Source organism: Oxyura jamaicensis, chromosome 1 (genome assembly GCF_011077185.1).
Source record: "Oxyura jamaicensis isolate SHBP4307 breed ruddy duck chromosome 1, BPBGC_Ojam_1.0, whole genome shotgun sequence".
Classification (NCBI taxonomy): domain Eukaryota; kingdom Metazoa; phylum Chordata; class Aves; order Anseriformes; family Anatidae; genus Oxyura; species Oxyura jamaicensis.
In genome coordinates this window covers 6,364,435-6,383,610 of record NC_048893.1, presented here as the reverse complement: position 1 = coordinate 6,383,610, position 19,176 = coordinate 6,364,435, and the positions used below count along the sequence as shown (strand labels likewise).

The 19,176-nt window shown below is 40.7% G+C and overlaps 1 protein-coding gene across 2 annotated transcripts in view; it reads left to right on the top strand.

Moving 5' to 3' along the window:
- The window catches only part of BEND7 (BEN domain containing 7), a 46,310-nt gene that overhangs the window by 11,458 nt on the left and 15,676 nt on the right, over positions 1-19,176 (top strand). For both annotated transcript variants that reach the window (XM_035337526.1, XM_035337519.1), the window contains exons 3-6: positions 2,547-2,846; positions 8,832-8,954; positions 11,389-11,654; positions 16,540-16,765. In XM_035337526.1, the coding sequence (XP_035193417.1) occupies positions 2,547-2,846; positions 8,832-8,954; positions 11,389-11,654; positions 16,540-16,765 (915 nt within the window). The remainder of the gene's footprint in view (positions 1-2,546; positions 2,847-8,831; positions 8,955-11,388; positions 11,655-16,539; positions 16,766-19,176) is intronic.

Below are 19,176 nucleotides of genomic sequence, written 5' to 3'. Positions count from 1 at the left end.
GTGGAATAGCTGATAGCAGAACGCTGTCGTTGGGCTCTAGAGCTAATAGCCAGATGACAGAACCAGGGAGCCAGAAGTTAAATCTGTTCCTGCAACAGCCCACACATCCAGGCAGGCGGTGCAACATCCACCTGGGTTGGGAAGACTGTAGCTGGGCAGTCACAAATTACAAGCCATAAAAAGATGGAAACATCATAACTGGGGTGGGTGGGTGGGTGAGCTGTTGTAGACTCACACACTGTAGGCTTGACCTAATCTTCAGGGCGTGTTGTCAAGGACCTTCCTTCCAAAGAGAACATTTGGTTGGGGGAGAAAAAAAGTTCCTAAATGGGAAATCTCCCCATTTTAAGTAAGGATCTAGGTAAACGCAAAGATATACTTAGGTAGGAGTTGCTGAAATTTCGGGGTGTGTTGTGGTATAAATGTAGGGATTTTTCTCTTTGGAGGTAAGCATGCTCACATCATTATATAGGAAGACCTCTATAAAAAGGAACATGCAACCAGAATCAGGGCTGAATAAGCTCAATTAACATTAATATTTGATGTAATTGGGTAAGGGAAATTTAATCTTTCAAACAGTGTGTCACCTGACCAGCATGCAGTCAGTAAGCCCGATAGGAGGAGGTGGGTGGGAAGCTTTTTTGTTATTTAGGTGCATTTTGCTATTAAACACTGACATGAGTGGGTAACGTAAAGCTCCGAGAGCACTACGTGCTTGCTAAATGGTGCGATGGGAAGGGATCCGAAGTGTTGGGAGCTGAGATGTGGGCAAGAAAGGCAGCCTTCAGCGCCCAGATCTGAGCGCCTCGATAACCGCAGTCCCGCGGTACTCGGGGGCCTCTCCGTTCCCATCAAGGCTGGGAACTGCAAACAGTCAGCCCCTGGCTGGCTTGGGTCCAGGGAGCGTAATTTGTTAATTAAATTACCCGCGCGCCTATAAATCTGTAGACAAAACAGCAGAATGAAATGTAATGTAGAACTTCCTTGCAGATGGCTTTCCTCGACGCTTTGGCTGGAGCGAAGATGCCGTTACGGCCCTTTGCACGGGGCTGGCGAGTGGTTTCGGAGTTGGGACTGGAAGCTTTCTTGCAAAGCACCAGTTTTCCTGGTTGGAGTGGGCTGGAAATGCTCTGGGGTTCAGCCCAGGCTTGGTCTGATCACTCAGCTCATCTCTGCACTGCTCCCTGGTCACATCCTGAGTGTCCCTGGGTGCTTTGGGCTTGCCGGTGTCCCAGGCACGTGGAGCTGGGCTCGTGCCAGGTGCTGGGGAGGGTGCTGCTGCTTTTTTAACTCCCTGGTTTAGGCAGCTATCCGAGCACGTACCTAAGAATGGTGCTGTTGAATTGATAACACGGTTTACTTGCCTGGCATTAGCACACTTTGGAATACCTTGTTGAACCAGAGCCAGTGCACGCTACGTTTTGGAGAGGGTTTTTTTGTTTATTTTTGTTCTAAAATTTCTTCTCTGTTCCTGCTTTTCCAAAAATAAGTTTGCTTTGGGAAGTGGGAATGTAAATTGAATTCAGCATCCCAATTATTACTGTATTAAGTATACTATAAAGGGACAATTCATCAGTTTCTTGATCTTTGTTATTCTGTTTGCTTAGGGTGTTTGATTTTTCTATTACCAGTAAAAAAAAATAAAACAGAAGCTTCTTATTGCAGAAGTGGTTATGAACACGGCCTTATTACTAGTGAAGTGTAATTTATGCTTTAACGAGCAAAATAGCTACTATCTGCCCAAAACATATATATTCAGTGTGCAATCAGCAGTTTCGTACATAAAATTAATACTTAAACGGTGCCAGGAGCATTAAAGTATGTAATTGTTATTATTTAAATGTCCTGGATTTATTTGAAACGGTCGCATTTTTCTTGTATGTATTTTCACTTTGTTTTCCTAATCTACACTTTAAGACACCCAGCAGTTAGGCTATGTACGGTTAGACATGTATTAGCTGCTTTTTAATTTATTCCCGTATAATCCAGCATTACTAAATTCTGTGGAGTGAGGAACTGATCCTGTTTATTAAAATCAATAGATGCAGTGTTACTCTGTGTTAGGGTGTGGTGTTTTTTGTGTTGTTTTTGATTATTATTATTTTATTTATAAAATCTGTCCTTAAGCGTACAGCAAACTGCTCTACAAAGGTCTGCTTCCTTAGGCTATCCTCGGAAAATATCCGCTGATGTCAATGCCTGAATAGGATCAGTCTCTTAAAAGGACAGATTATTTGCAACTGCTCTAGCTATTATTATTTCCTTCTGGAGAGAAATAATCTTGCTCATCAAAGCCTTAGAAAGGGCATCAGGAAAGCCAAGTTCAGCAGGTCTTTTAACCATGTGAGGCCTCAGCTTCAACTGTGTTAAAGCATAGCCTAGTGTGTACCAACTACTGCTCATCCGTGTCTTTTCTTTCTCTCTTTTATTTATTTATTTGTGTCCTCCAACAGCTAGGAACTCTTATTGGCATCTAAAATCACTAATCTCAACCCATTACCGTTTTTGCTAATTTACAGTGATAACTGTGGCTCTGTTTTCATTAGGAGATGAAAGCCGGGAAATTAAAAAACAAATTACAGGGATGAGAAGATTACTGAATGACAGCACTGGAAGAATCTATCAGCGAGTTGGCAAAGAAGGAGAAAAACTGAAGGAGGAGCCCCAGGATTTAGACTTAGCCTGGGCCCAGCGCCTGAATCCCCCTGCAGAGTCCCAAGCAAGCCTTCATCCTTCCCAGAGCGGTGCATGGAACGAATTATCCCCCCAAGCCAGCCATTTTTCAGGGCAATACGGAACTCGATCCAAAACGTTCCAAAATCAAACGCGAGCTGTGACATCCAATGGTATGATCTACATTAGATATTGAAAATAGTGCTTTTTTTTCTTTTTTTCCTTGTACTGTACTGAATATCTGCCTTTGTTCTGATGATTTATTGTACCGCTGCACTGAAATCAGTTATAGTTCAGAGTCTACAAAATGAGCACATAGTTATCACTTTGAAAAGGTGCGAAAGTGGGCACAGTGCATTCTGCTACCATCTGTCTTAGCTTTTAAAATGGATTCCTGGTGATAGGACAAGAATTACTCAATTCTGTTATATAGGCTTAATTCCTTTACAGTACTTAGTAAAACAGCTTTTGCCATTGTTATTAAATTCATAGCTAATTAAATGTCAACTGGTACCACTCCTCTTTGCAATGAGTAATGTAGTACAGTTGTGACACCACTCGTGGAGCAGGATTCTACTGAGTTTCATGAGGCGATGGAATCAGGCTTATAACTGGCCACTGAACTTCAGGTACAAAATCCCATTGGAGCCCTAGGGTTTTATTCTGATTAGGACCACTGGAGAAGAGAGAGGATGGAGTCTACCTATGAACAGCACATACTGTGGTCTATCTTGATCTGACAGAGAAAAGTAGATGGGGTTGAGCCTTTTAAATGCATTTCTCTTAGTTTTCACTCCCAGAGAAAGAAGGTTTTACTACCAAATTCTTGAAGGACTTCCTTAAGAAAAGGAAAGGAAATTAAGGTTTTTCCTCCTGATATTAAGCCCTACGCGTAGAAAAGTTTTCATATTGAGGTTTGAACATCTAGAAAATAAAAAAAAAAATGTCAGATTGAATCTGAAAACACTATCAATTTTCAATTTCCAGTTGGTTCTGAAGATATTCGTGCTTCCCATAGAGGGGCATCTGTTGTGAGTCCTTATCTAGAGGCACACGTTCTCGTTGCTTGTAACACACACACACACACACACAAAATATATTGTTATTATTCTTAGTCCCGTCCTTTAGGAATTAATATCCCCGCGCTAAAAGGCATGCAGTCTTAGAATTCACAGGGTCGACTGTTTCTCTGTATAGATAATGATTCACACAGATGTAGTGGCTGACATGGAGAAAGACGTTGCAGTAAGCCATGCTAGGTTGGTTTGCTTTATAATACGTATTAAACAGTGGTGTTTATTTTAAAGATGCACAGTAACTTAGAAGCAGATCCAGGGGAGAGGGGAAAGCAAACAGTTGCTTGGATTTTGCATTCAAACTGCACTCCCAAAATCCCACCGTAGCAGCCCTCTAAGTGTGGCAGGACCTGAATTTCATTACACATCTCCCTCTTTGGCCTGAGAGTCCCTGGGCACCTGCAGGGACAGTTCTCAGCATGCACAGGAGTGCCCGAGCCTGCACAGCTTAGGTGCCTAGTTCCCGGATCCAGCAAGTAGGTGGAGCAGCACCTATATCCCCTTAGGGGTCTGATTCAGCAGGTGAGCTAAACCATGTCGACAGGATTTGGCCCCATCTGCAAGAAAATGTCAGCTTTTTAGCTTTTCACAGGAGGAAAGATTTTTCTCTGACTTATGATGTTGTACAGGTTAGAAAGGTCTCTGAGACAGTCAGCTTGGGCTGAGTCAAGCTCCCCAGCTCAGCAGGATGGGTGCCCAAATCTCCCATCTCTCGGAAGTGCACCAAGGGAGCCTGGGTGGAGGCACCTTCCACCCCTCCCTTCGCAGCTGCTCTGCTGCAGAAAGGAATGCAATCTTCAGGCTATTACATAAAGCTGGGTGTGGGCCCTCTCCTCTGGTCACCTTTGCAAAGCAACCTGCCCAGTTGTTTGAGGGCAAGGTGCTGGGTGTCTGCCCGCAGCAGGGTGTTCTGGATCCTGCTGGGCAGTCCCGCTGCTGGGGCTCTCGTGCCCAGTCTCTACAAAAAGAAAGCTGCTGAGGCATTTCTGGGCTGCAGGCAAGCTCTGAAGCTTCTACTCAGCTAGCACACAGCTCTTTTGGGCAGCTATTCTAAAGTTCCTAATTCCCTCCATCCCTTGCATTGGGAACCAAGTATGTAGTTCAGTATTTTACGTTATTTAAAGGGTGGACAAAGTCCTTTGAAGCTGGTACTACTAATGCTGAGCAGAACATCAGTGGAGACACTGCTTCTTGAAATTTACTTACCATGGTGTTTAAAGTCATGAGCAAAACTGCTCAGATAGGAAGTAAGACTATTATTTAGGGCTGTCAGGCTTAGGTCATGACTGGGAGATGTCCGGGCTCCTATAGCTGGCAGTTTGAGTCCAGAAACTGCCCAGGTATCCTTCAAGTAAGGGTAGTTCAAAGGAAGGCTGGAATGGATGTTTAATAGATGTTGGTATGTAGAAGGCAGGTGTGGAAAAAAGGTATTGGCAAAGATGGACAAGGAGAAAAGGAGTAACGAGGAGAGACTAGACATTGCTGCAACAGAGGGAAGAAGAGGAACATACGTGAAAAGCAAAGTGATTCCTTCCAAGCTGGATTTAAGGTGGCAATTCTACAAGCCAGGGTGTCAGATAGGCATCTGTGACCCACTGATTTTAGTGGATTTTTGATTTTAGTGGCCCCCTCTTGGAGCCATAAGCCGTGATAAGCATGCCTATCCAACTCGAATCAACAAACTCAGCATCTGACGAAAATATTGGAGTTTAATTTCTTGAGTTCTGTAGGAAATCCAGTAGCGATGCAGCAGCTGGATTTCTTTTTATTGTTTGCTTACACCAAGATTGTTTGCAATGGATTTCACTTGCATGCTTTCCAAATGTAAACTTGTGCAGTAATTTTACCCCAATTGAATTTACTCTCAGCAGATCCAGCTGCAAGGACCGCTGTCCTGGGCTACTCGCGGCTCACACAGGGGAAGCAGTGTGTTTGTGTAATGTATTTGTGTCTTCCCTCAGTCATACAAGCTAGTATCAAATTCACATGCTGGCTAGCTTCCAAAAAGAGAGGGAGATGGCTCTTTAAAGACTCCTTCATAAAAATAAAAAGTCTGTTCTCTTTTTAAAATTAAAAATTGATTTATAACAAGTTGAAAAGGGTTGCTTTTGTCCTCTAAAAATGATAAAGATAGTGCTTGGAACAATGACTGAGAACACTCTATAAGATGTTTCTTACAAAACAGTAACTGATCAGAAGAGTGAGGATAGAAATAAAATAAAAAACCCTCATGAATATGTATGAAGTCAGTAGAACCCTGCTTTGATTTGAAATATTGGTGGTCTCTTTTTCCCATTTCCAGTACCTATGGTAGATTTACATGGGTAATTTCTATCAATGCTAATGGGGATTATAATGTAAATCCCCCATGCCTCAATGGGAAAATAGACCCTTTGGTTTTCCATCAGGAGCCTGAGTGCCTGCGTGCTTTCATCAGGGATGTATTATATTGCAACAAGGAAGACGGACAGGTATTTACTGATAGAATTTGCTTTGTCCAATTTTTACATGTAATTCAGCACAACGTAGAGTCTTTGTTAAGAAGACAACAAAAGCCACCAGCCCTGTCTTCCACTGTAGTCTTTTCAGATATTATTTCCAGAGGCCGGCTAAAGTACGGGATTTTGAGGAGGGAGGATGGGCCATGTCCCAAGGAACTTACTTATCCTAAGGAACCTGGTAGTCTCAGCAGAGAAGAGAGGAAGCACCGGAGAAGCCTGGAGGAAGGGATAACAAGTTTTTCCTTGCTATGTATTTCTCTTATTAATAAAAATCTCCTAATTTTCTGGGACTCCATGTTTCTGGGAAACAGATACTCCCTTTCTGCAGTACCTGCTTGTCTTGCTGAAAAGTACAGAGTTGTGCTGGTGCTGTTAAATTTGAAAGTAATCGCGAACCTCACATCTGCTTTAAAAGTCTGCTTTAACGAATAGGTGAAAGATGTTGGTGGAGCCAAGTTCAGGGATTCTGAGTAACCTGCAAAGCCAAAGATAACATATTTTTTTTCATATGTACTTGTTACAATGGGCTAAACATGTTATGGACCATTGAAAATATAAAATCCTATCCATGCCCCAAGGAGCTTTTAGTGTGAATAGACAGGGTACAAAGGAAGGATGATTTCAAACTAGGCAGGGTTGTGCTGAGTCAGTAATCTGGTTTTGTTTTAATATGAGACTCTCAGCCTGTTTTCCAGATTGCTTTTTACTTTTAGAAATTGTTATAGTTACAGCTGTAACCTTGAAGAAGAAAAGCCTGTGGAACTATTACGTTCACATTTATTAGATTCTCAGAGGTTCTTAAACTCCATTTATCCTAATGCAGTGTGAACAGTTGTTGTCCATGGATTTGTTGTCCGTGGATTACTGAATTTGCAGTAGCGGGGACAATCAAAATACACTAGGAAAGGAGGAAAGTGGTACCCAGAAGACACGAGCAACCTTTAAGTGACACATCAGGTTAGCTTTGGAAGTAACTTAGCTCTGGGAGAAAAAAGCACCAGCTTTCTTAAGGCTGACAGATGCCACATAAGGTCTGACAGACTGAATGAGACAAGGAGCCAGTACCTGGGAAGGGAGTTTTGAGGAATGAGGGGCACATTGGAAGAACTAAGAAAGGGTGGGATCAGCCTAGTGCTGGTCAGATTTTCAGCCATTGAAAATGAGGATTGAAGTCAGAGGATGTGCGTGGGTCTGACATCAGTGGAGCCCTGATGAAAAGAATGCGAACCAAAACCTAGAAAGGTATTAATAAACCAGTTTGGCTTCAGAGGAAAGCAAAAGTAATAATGAAAAATGGAAGGATTTGTGAGTGAAGATTAAATGAGTTGCTTATGGTCACTTTAGCTAAGTAATGATAAAAGGGCACCTGATAACTGTCAGGATATGGAAGAAAAAGGGAAATACACTCTCTGAAGTCCACCATATGTGACACCAAGTGAGATGATTTTTGTTAGATCCATTTGTATATATCTTCATCAAATGATCATCCCTCCTCTTGCATGCTTTGATGAGCAGTAAAATAGCCATCAATTTAAATGACGCTGAGCACATTCCGAAACGAAGGGAGGTGCATTCCATCTGGCCTCCGTTGCAAGCAGACACTGCTAGGTGTTTTGTTGAATTCTGAATTTGTTGTTAGCAATGTTAAAGCCAGGGATACAGTTATTCTGAACTGAAACACAGGATGTAACTGTTCAGGTAAAACTGGAAAACTCTCCACTGTTACAGCCTAATTCAAGACCTACGGTGCAAAACTCTTGGAAGGCAAGGCAGTAATAACATTTGAAAAGTATGTAACTTCAGTTAAGCAGTAGTAAGAATTACTAGAAAAGGGTAATCTGTTGAACTACTATGTTAATCTTCAAGGAGAAACTATGGAAAACCCATCTCATAGGTCACAGTGCTGGAAAACATGCCATAGAAAACAATTCCACACTAGCAAACAGAGGAGCAAATCCGAAAGCTTTTCTTGCTGGTAATTTTTTCTATTCTTATTTCCATTTTGTTTTGGTTTGGGTTTTTTTGTGTGCATGTCTCATTCTCTGAATAGAGGATTTTATTTTCATTCTCAATTCTTCATGTGGTAAAGAATCACATGTAACATTCAAGCAGTTTAAAAATTCTTAGGCCCTCATTTAATGTGCAGTATAAACCTTTATTACGCAGCCTGTCTTCATTCTTTGTAAGACTGCTCTGGGAGATGGGCTTTTTTTGTGTGTGATAAAGTGAGTATGTTTATAATGAGGTTTGGTGCTATTGTTATTCAAGATGAACTAGCCTAACAATAGAGAGCCCTGCTGTGAGGAGTGCATTGTATTCACGCTCTGAGCAGTCTTCTCCAGCCCATGTAACATTGCATCCTTTACTGTATATAATTGCACATGCTAGTAATTGGATAAAACTTAGCATCCTCTTCCTCTTAAAAGGGACCGCGTTGAAAATTATTTGCTCTCTTGCTTTGGATCTAATTTCACGATCAGGTGTAGTGATAATAGTTTCAGATTCCCGCTGGTATTCTGTGTTTGTGTGGGTTTGTAGGGGTTATATCGCCTCTCACGTATTTCATTCCTCTCTCTTTCAGGAGAAATCCCAATGGTGAATTCATCAATTGGACCAAACTGCTGTACGTGCAATTGCCAGTCGACTCTACAGGCTATTCTTCAAGAGCTCAAGACCATGAGGAAATTAATGCAGATTCAAGCAGGTACAAAGACTTGTCCCATGCATCTGTGTCGATGTCTAGCATCTTCTTATTAGGAAACATAGTCTGTTAAGACAGAAATCTATCTGGATATTCAGCAAAACCCAGGCAACCTGAACTGTTTATTTTTGGTTGGCTGGTTGGTTGGTTTTTGACCCGTTGTTCAAAGTCAAATTTTCACAGGCTCTGTGGAAATGTAAATTTTACTTTTTCTGTAACATGGGATGTGAACTTGTAAGAATCTTTTGAAGCTGAATTACAAAAATAATAACGTGGTTAGATACTCTTCTAGTGGGAGATGAGTAGGTGTCACAACTAACACCACAACTAACCCTGGTTTGTGTTTATTTGTTCAGAGGTGCAAAATGCTACTTTGCCTGCTCTTACCTAGTCCACTAATCTTAGGGAAAAAAATAAACAAAACCAAAACAAATTTGGAAGGCAACCTAAAGTTACTGGATAGCACTTCATTCAAAGATCTTTCAAGTTGCAGCTCTGCAATAGCCTAAACTGAGCTAGCTGCTGCATGTCGTGGCCTCCACCCTTCTTCAGACTGGTCTACCGTTTCCTGTACTAAGCTATTTTTTTACTAGCTGAACTAGCAGAAATCTGTTCACTGGGGAAGGCTCTGGGGGCTAGGTTTCTGCTAGGTTAGGAGCTGAAAGGGAACAGTGCAGAGCTAGAAGAGCACTAGAGCCAGCAAGATAACGAGACTGGCAGCTGGGAGTTAAGGTAGATGATTGTAGGCTGCCATGAAGCTTGCATCCTCTGTGCTTTGTAAATGGTGGTGTTAATACTAATGAGGAATTGGAGACACTGGAGGTTTTTCAGCCGAGTTCCCCATCCATTGTGAATGATAGGGAGTGGATCCATGGAGGTTTTTCTTACAGTAGCTGGATAACAACTCTGTAAGAAGAGAGAGTGTTGAGTAATTACCTGAAATATGGGTGGAGTGAAGGGCTGACTAAACTCCTTGTATCCACAGCGTATAGTGCTTTAGGGAGCTAAGGGGAGGATCAGGCAGGTTTTGTAATATCGCTTGATGCAAATGAAAATGATTTTCAAAAAGTCGTCAGTTTACAAAGTACATGAAGGCCCAGTTTTACAATATTTTCTGGGGTAGGGATTTCTTTACACTGTTGTGCTGATTTTATTGAAATTACATGAATGATTAAAAATTACTTGTGGAGTTGATGCCAGAAGAGCTGGCTCCTTGGCTCCTCAGTAGCAGGAGATTTTCTTATTTATTATGTATTTACAATATAAAAACTTTGTTAATTAGTGAATCTCTTGATGAAAAGACCAGGGAATAGTCCATAGTTTCTAGAATGCATAGAAAAATAGTTTTTCAGAGGAAAAAAAAAAAAGTTTGTTATTTTTGTTGCTAAAAGAAAAAAATGTAAAATGGATATGTGTATGTGAAAGTGTATTAACTTCTTTTGGTATTCAGACACTCTTCTGTCTAAATGATAAACTATAAATTACAGCATTGTAAGTCCTAGAAATTAAATACCACAGAAATCATTTAATAACCGGTATCACAAGGTTTGTTTTTTCCCCAAGTTTTGTAGGTGAGAACCCTTAGTAGTTCACTTGTAGCTTGAATGAGTTTGATTCGCATGTGGTGAAACATAGACGTCTAGCACTTCAGTAGGTTGTTTTTGGTTTGTTTTTCCCTTGATCTTATGAAGTATTAATACAAGTCATTGTATCTGCATAGCGTTCTGCTGGAGAACTGGCTCACATTGATATGGCTTCAGGATTGGAGCGTTAATTTATACAAATGACAGTGGGTACTAGAAAATGCAAAATATCGATAATTATAAAATACGGTCTCTTGGGTTTCAAAAATAACACATGAACTGTCAGTTTCTGTATGAGAAAAAAAAAACTGATACAACTTGGGGTTAGTTTTTTTCATAGAAATTAAACTATTGAATAGTGTTTTCACTCATTCTTGACATAATGGTACTTGAAATGTTCTTGCTGAGCTAATTAACTTGGTGACTACATTCAGAAAAATAACTGTAATTGCATTAGCACTTGTGTTATTTTATCAAGAAAAGATGCTCAAAGACAATGAGATTCTCAGTAATTCGAGAGTATACAAATTAATCATTGCTTGAGCCCTTTATGCCACTAACTATCCAGTGGACACTAGGAGGAAGAGCCACATATTCCTGATTTTCCTAAAACTGTTCATCAGTGTGTCTTGAAATACCTCATAGTGGAGCTCAGTGTCATTATCCCCGTTGTACAGATTGGAAAATTATGCAAAGGTGATAAAATGTAACTGTTCCACATGCACAAACAGCACTGAAAACTGTACCATTTATCCAGAAGATGAGTTCAGTATGCCTGTAGTTTAATGGTGTGTCTGTGTGGTTATGCATGTTTCTTTGTCTATAAATTTAATTCATTACTTTCTTTCATTCAGTTGGAACTCAAAACAGACAGCAGCCTCCTGTTCCTCTGATTTGTGCGCAAAAGTCGACAATATCAAGAAAGAGAAATAAAAAGAAAAAACTACCCCTCAAAACTGTTGAACCAATTACCATGAATAAGAAAACCAGCACTGCAGAGAATGAAAAGAAGCTGTCAGCAAACTCTGAAATATCAAATCTGCAAGCAGTTGAACCCCCCCTAAATTCAGAAACCCCTGTTTCAGGATTTGGAATTATCCTTGAATCAACTTCATCAGATGTAAGTTATATTTCAATACATTGAATCACATGTGTTTAAAGCACTAATTTGGGAGAATCTGTATTCATGTCAGCTTGAAATGTATTTCTTCTTGCAAGAATAAACAAGAAAAACTTGGGTAGATTTGATGGAGACAGTAGAGTTCAACATGGAGAGTGCTGATTAAAAAAATTGGGTGGTTTTTTTGTTTGTTTGTTTGTTTTTGTTTTCCATCTTTCATGAGCATGAAGTTTGGTCTTGAATTCAAGGCCTCCTGTTGTCTGAGCTTGCAGAGGAAAATTGTTTTTCTTTACCTGTCCTGTTGCCAAGAGCCACCATGAGATCAGGAGCTGTGGAAAGTGCTCTGTGTATAAAGATTCACAACCCTGTTATTTGTTGATTAATTCAAGTGGTCCACACACAAGCCCTTATCTTGCCTAGATGTGTTTCACTGAATGCCTGGCTGGTCCTACTGACCTCAGAGGACTCCTCACCTCCATAAAGTTCATACCTGTCTTTGCTGAATTGGGTCCTTTAGTCTTTATTGCTGTGGCTGCTAGGTAAAGGCCTTGGCACTGTTGATGATGTCCCTGTGATTAAAGGGGCCCAAATTTGCTGCTTCTAAAACATGCACATGTATATGTGACAACATATAAAATAGCAGTAAGCGTATTTTCTTTATTCACCTAACATGTATGCATTGATAGAAATTTCATGTATCTTGTGGCTGATTGGCTTTGTTTAATGACCAAACAGATGTAGTCTGAACAGTTCACTGATGAGTAAACTGATCATTAATTTCTCTAATACATTTTTAATTTTGAGAAGGCAGTTTCCAATTTCCTAAGTACTGTGAGATAGAAAAACATAATTAAATTCAGTATCAATAAGCGTAAATGAAAACAATGCTGCAGATAATGTTCTACCTTTCTGGAAGTGGGAACTAATAATAAAAGACAGTAGTCATGATAATTCAGTTATATAGATGCAAGCCACACCACTAATTAGATTGCAGTCTCATGCCATAGAGTCTGTATAGTGATATAAAGTAACTAGTTTGATGCTTTTTCAAAGCTTTTGTTGTATGATGCTTAATAATGTCTGAAGGAATGTGTTTGGGGAGGGACTTGTAATTTAGCTCCAATACGTGATTTCTGCTTGTAATTTTTCTTCGCTTGTGGCACTCTTTTCAGTTTGAAACACAGTTTTGAAAACAGTTTTGTACTTGCAATGGAATTTAATTTGGCTTTATGAATGTGTTTCATTGCTGGACACAATCCTTTGTAGGTGCCAATTTGAACTTAAAAAATAACAGAAAGCATGTGGTTCATAAATCAGATCTTCATCTGCCCTCCCGTGCTTTGGCCCCTGTTTGCCACAGCAGTTGTTTGAATATATTTACAGAGCCAGAACCCCAAGACAAACAAATTGATTTTGTTTTGCCTTTGGAAAGAAAACAACTGAGTTCTGAAAACAGATATATTTAACAGTGAAAATAAAATGTGACCTTAAACATTTTGAAAAGGCTAAATAAAGTCATTTCTTTCAGACTGAATGGTGGTATTATGTTTTTCTATTTAGTTGTAAGCATCTCTAGTGTGCTCACAACCAGCATGTCTGAGTGCTTAAAGAAACTGAAAGACATTTTACACGGCACCATAAATTAGCGTTCTCTTTACAATATTGCATGCATTATGGGTCATACACAAATACTGCTGCCACTGTTATTTTTCCAGTGTTTATTGAACTTTAAGAAGATCATAGAATCATAGAACATCCTGAGTTGGAAGGGACCCCCAAAGATCATCGACTCCAACTCGTGGCTCCACACAGGACCACCCAAAAATCAGGCCATGTGTCTGAGAGCGGTGTCCAAACTCTCCTTGAACTCCAGCAGGCTCAGGGCCGTGCCTACAACCCTGAGGAGCCTGTCCCAGTGCCCGACCACCTCTGGGTGCAGAACCTTTCCCTAACCCCCAGCCTGACCCTCCCCTGTCCCAGCTCCATGCCGTTCCCTCGGGTCCTGTCGCTGTCCCCAGAGAGCAGAGCTCAGCTCAGCGCCTGCCCCTCCGCTCCCCTCGTGAGGGAGCTGCAGGCCGCCATGAGGCCTCCCCTCGGCCTGCTCTGCTCTGGGCTGAACAAACCAAGGGCCCTCAGCCGCCCCTCATACGTCTTCCCCTCTAGGCCCTTCACTGCCTTTGTAGCCCTCCTTTGGGCACTCTCTAATAGTTTTATGTCCTTTTTATCCTGTGGCACCCAAACCCACCCACGGAGCTCGAGGTGAGGCCACCCCACCCCAGCGCAGAGCAGAGCAGGACAATCCCTCCCCTCGCCCAGCTGGCCATGCCGTGCCTGAGGCACCCCAGGGTGCTGTTGGCCCTCCTGGCTGCCAGGGCACACTGCTGGCTTGTGTTCAGCTTGCTGTCGGCATCTCAAATGAAGATCTGAGCTTCATTTATATAAAACCGGGGCTACATAACCCAAACCAGTGCAGTTAGTTCAGATTTGCTAAGATGAAATACTGCTGCTTATAGAGATGGAAAAAGTCTGCGTTTGGCTCAGTGAGGTCAACCCTTAATCTGGCCCACAAATCAGATAACCCATTTTTTAAACGTAATGATCTGTTACTCATAGATAAATTTTCTTGTGTTTGTTTTACTGTTACAAAATTTCATTTATAATCTATTCATTTACAATCTAAATAGTACAACCTACTGAAATGTCTAGGATTAACTCTAATTCACTAGCTGTTAATTCTAGCATTGGTATTCAGCTCTTATTTATTTCATTGTACAGTAATAGTTTACACACCAGTTTCTTATGTGAGGATCATTATCTGTTAACAAATGCTTTTCCTTTTGAGAAATCACATTCAAAATGATCATAAAGTTCAATTAAATACTGATTGTCTTGGATTGAAAAATAATTTACTACTAAAAGAAACCAAGAATAAATCAGTATTTTTCTTTCAAATTCTTTCACTTATATAGAAGTTAATATATCTAATATAAAGAAGTCAAAACTAAAGTAATATTGACTCCTCTATGGTGATGCACAGGTGAGGTTTCTACGGTATTATATGGCTGTATTAGTGAGAATGACTTGTCTGTTCTAGCCTGCTTGTATCGTTGAGGTTATCTTAAATTGCTGTTGTAAGACCCAAGACCAAAGTAGCAAAAATAGGGTAGGATACCTTCATCACCATGACAACTACATTCTGGTTTTTGATTAACATGAAGTAGGATTTTTTCCCAAGTAGTAAACTTGGCCCACATTTATTTACATTTGAAAATCTTGGTCACCAGAAACTGTAGAAGTAAAATATAAAATCCACCTACATCAGAAGATTGTCAAGTAGAGTAACACCAACAAAAAACTTTTTGTCCAGAACAAGCTGAAAATATTATGTGTTTTTCAGACTTTTTCATTACTATCTGCTATTCTACTACTAATCTACTACTCTACTACTACTCTACTACTACTAATCTACTATTACTATTTTAAGAATTTTCATCCTGGTTTCCAAAGGCATTGTGATTTTCAGTTTCATGTGTGTATCCCACAATGTACATTGTGTATAGGGTATGCTTTGGAAATGCTGCTTGCTGTAACTCTCTATATATTGATTTTAAAACTCCATGGGAAAAGAGTTACACAGCCAAATCCTTCTGCGATTGGCAGCCATTTCTTCTATCTAGACTTAAGAAGTTTGCAGGTGATTTGATGCAGGCTGGCATTTGCTCTTGTTCTGTAAACATTTTTGAAAATGCACCCTCGCTGGTGAATGTAAAAAATGAAAAAAAAAAGACCAAGTCGTTAGGAGCAAGGCTGTGATGTTACGTTATTTTCTCACATCATGACCACAGATTTTAATTATTTTTTTTTTACCCCTTTCCAACTTCCAGATAATATCTGAAAATATATAGCCTTTTCATGATGCATCTTCATTCTAGATATACAGTTTTTCCATGCAGGCACCTTGTGTAAGCATTGTGTGGTAGTCATCAAAGAAAATGCTATAAATGTTTGTGTAATTTCTGATTTGTACAGACAGGGGCAGCAAAAAAACTCGCAGAAAGGGGACTTCCTCAAAGGCCTTTTTCTGCTTTGGCCCAAAGTGCGCTTGAGATGAGTTGTGTGAGATACAACATGATTTTTCCCTCTACATCCCCTCCATCTCCCTTTCTGGAAGTAGCACAAATCTCTGTGATTTATCACAGAGGGTTGTGGTTTTTTGTTTGCTTTTGCTTTGTATTGTGTTGAAATAAGCTACGTATATGACATCATCCTGTTCTGAGGCTGTGTTTGGGGGATATGAAACTGAGGGAGAAGTAGCTAATCTGCAAGCACTGGCTACAGAGACAACCTCTAAGTCATCCTCTACTTTGCACGGGCTGTATTTGCACTAGAAGCCCTCTTGGGAAGCTGCATGGAATGGACTGTTGGCCCTGCCGTTGTCCTTCCTGGAAGCGCCTGGCTGCCTCGCAGCATGCTAATCTGCATCATTTGGCAGTGAAACAAGTCCATAAAGCAGTCAGATAAATGTCCAAAAAGCTTTGTATAGGAATATTGCTCCGGGATGATCCTCTGGTTTGTAATTATTATCCAATATTGAAAGGTATCTCTTTTATTTTTTTTAGCTATACACCTTGAAATAATGTCAGTGATTGTTAACTCTTACGGTGGCTAGACATAAGTATGATTATTTGATTTGCCTTTTAAGATTCTTATTCATTGATGGGGTTTGATTTCAGTGAAGTAGGTACTGAATGGGGTGCTGAATAGCTGGAAGAAGATTCATGGTTTGATTATTTAAGTGATTGTAAAGTCTCGCCAGATGCATGATTGAAGTAAAATAATGTGTTTGAATGCTATTTTAATTAAAACATTCATATTCTTTTGGTAGCCAGAAGTGCAACTTGCAGAAGGCTTTGACGTCTTCATGCCGAAATCTCAGCTGGACTCTATATTATCAAACTATACTCGCTCAGGAAGTCTGCTCTTTAGGAAGCTGGTCTGTGCATTTTTTGATGACAAGACTTTGGCTAACTCTTTACCAAATGGCAAAAGGAAAAGAGGGCTCAATGACAACCGAAAAGGACTAGACCAAAACATTGTGGGTGCAATAAAAGGTATGTTTTTGCTTACTTTCATATGTGTAATTAGAAGACATTTGCAGCTGAGGAGAATGTAACGGGATTAGAATTTCTGACGTGCATTAGGTCTATTAAAATATGCAGTCTTATTTTTATTCCCTTTCATTCACTTGTTAAAAATAGATTCTACAGGGACAGCTTGTGTTAAGTTTAAGCCAATGATCCCAGTTTCTGAAGTCAGGCTCTTGGGTTGGAATCTCAGTGTTCTGTTTAAGGTGTTTTTTTCCTGGATATCAGTGACACAAGGAAATCTTGAAAACATAATGACGGCATAACTGTTTGTCTTCAGTCAAAATTCTGAGGCTTCTCTACATCTGACTGCGTCTACTTCGTTAAATAGTTTAATAGTTGGTGGCTGGATTGGGGGAGAGGCAGGGGAAGATTATGCTGGGACCAAGAGATGAGCTTGATGCTCATAAGAGCTGTGGTGGTTGAACTGGGAGCAAGTTTCTTAGTTGGTGTGACCTTATGCCGGGTGTTTTTGTTAGTGATCACTGCTTTCCGGGTTCCAGAAGGAAATATCTACTGTCAAATGCTGTGATCACGATGTATAAAGAGCTAGTACTACAGCAGAGACTCTGGATTGGATTCTACTGTTTTGAAAATGCTGTTTTGCCCAAAGAAGCTGTGGCTGCCTCATCCCTGGAGGTGTTCAAGACCAGGTTGAATGGGGCTTCGGGCAACCTGATCTAGTGGGTAGCATCCCTGCCCATGGAAGTGGGGATGGAACTAGATGATTTTTAAGGTTCCTTCCAACCCAAGACATTCTATGACTCTATGAAATTGCATATAGCAAGAAAAATACCCAAGTTACGAAAAGGCTGTGTTGCAAAATAGGGCTTATTTTAGGGTCCTTGACTTGTTCTGAGGTACATATTGCTAATCTAGGACACACAAGGCAATGAGAAGAACTTCTGTAATCACACTGGCAGCAAGAGGAGGCAGGGGAACCTTTTGCAGCCACTGCTGTGTGTAGCTTCAGGCTCCCTCCCCACGTAAGAAAAACGTTGACATGCTAGAGTGAGTCCAGTGGCTGGCCACCAAGACTGTTGTAGGACTGAAGCAGGTAAGTGGTGAAGTATGCATGTAAAATGGCAAACAAGAAGAGGCTGAGAGAGCTGGGTTCGGTCAGCCTGGAGAAGAGAAGGTTCAGGAGAAACCACATTGCTGTCCACAACTACCTAGTGGGATGGTGTAGAGAAGATGGAGTCAGACTCTTCTCAGAGGCACAAGAGGCTTTGGACATATGGAAAATTTCAACAAAATACAAGAAGCTTTTTCAACATGAGGGTGGTCAAACAGTGGAACAGGAGTTCGGAGAGGCTGTGGGATCTCCCTGAAGGTATCCAGAATTTGACTGGACATGGTCCAGAGCATCATGATCTAGTTGGGCGTGCTTCAAGCATCATGTTGGAAATGGAGACGTCCAGAAGTCCCTTTCAACCTGTGCAATGCTTTAGTAAAGTGGCTATGTCATAGTCCTAATGCATCTTGCAGAGTTTCTGGCAGACTTTCTTACAGTTCTGCCTATAATTACGGTTCAATTATAAACACTACCTATTTTTCTAGAAATCAATAATCTCTGAAAATTTGCAGATGAATTCACTCCAGCTGTATCTCATTCTTCCCTAAAAGCTTTAATAAATAAGTTAAGTGGAAGAGAAAGGAGTTTGAAATTACTTTAAAAAAATAAAATAAAATAAAATAAAATACTTGGAGCAGCACTGTTGTAAAAAAAAATGTTTCTGAGTTGATGCAGTGGCACTATTAAAATAGCAGTCGTCACCCACTGCAGAGATCAGTGTTTCTCAGTAGCTGAGCTCATGTTACCAGTGCAAATCCTGAAGCTTGGTTTAACCTCTTCCCTTGGTCCCGGTGGGTAGGAAGGGGAGGAGGAGGAGTTTCAACAGATCAATCTGGTCGGTGTTGGTACTGCTAGGTACCGCTGTAAGAACAGTGATCTTCATTGGCATTTACAGGATTGCTAAAATGCTAGTGCGTGATCCGTGGTAGGGGAGCCCCGTCCTAAAAGCTGTGATGGAGTAAGATGCTGAGGGCATCTGAGGATCTTTACTCAGCCTGGCTCCAATGGCACCGTTTTTTCCCCTCAAAGAGCTGGGCTATCAAGCACTGTGGTTTCATTTATTCCAAGAAATGACTGAGTCAGTATGAAATCTCCATGAGAACAACATCATGTTGTTTGCATTATTTCATTAGGACATTCCTCTACCAGATAACCCTTAGTGGCACTTTTGGTCCTTCTCTGTGACAGAGACACAAAAGTGGGAAAATAAAAAAGGCTACATTCATGACAGAAATGAGCAGAGAACTTAAAGGCGAGACTGTTTGCTTGAAAATCATTCTCCTTGTCTGAAAACATTTTAACT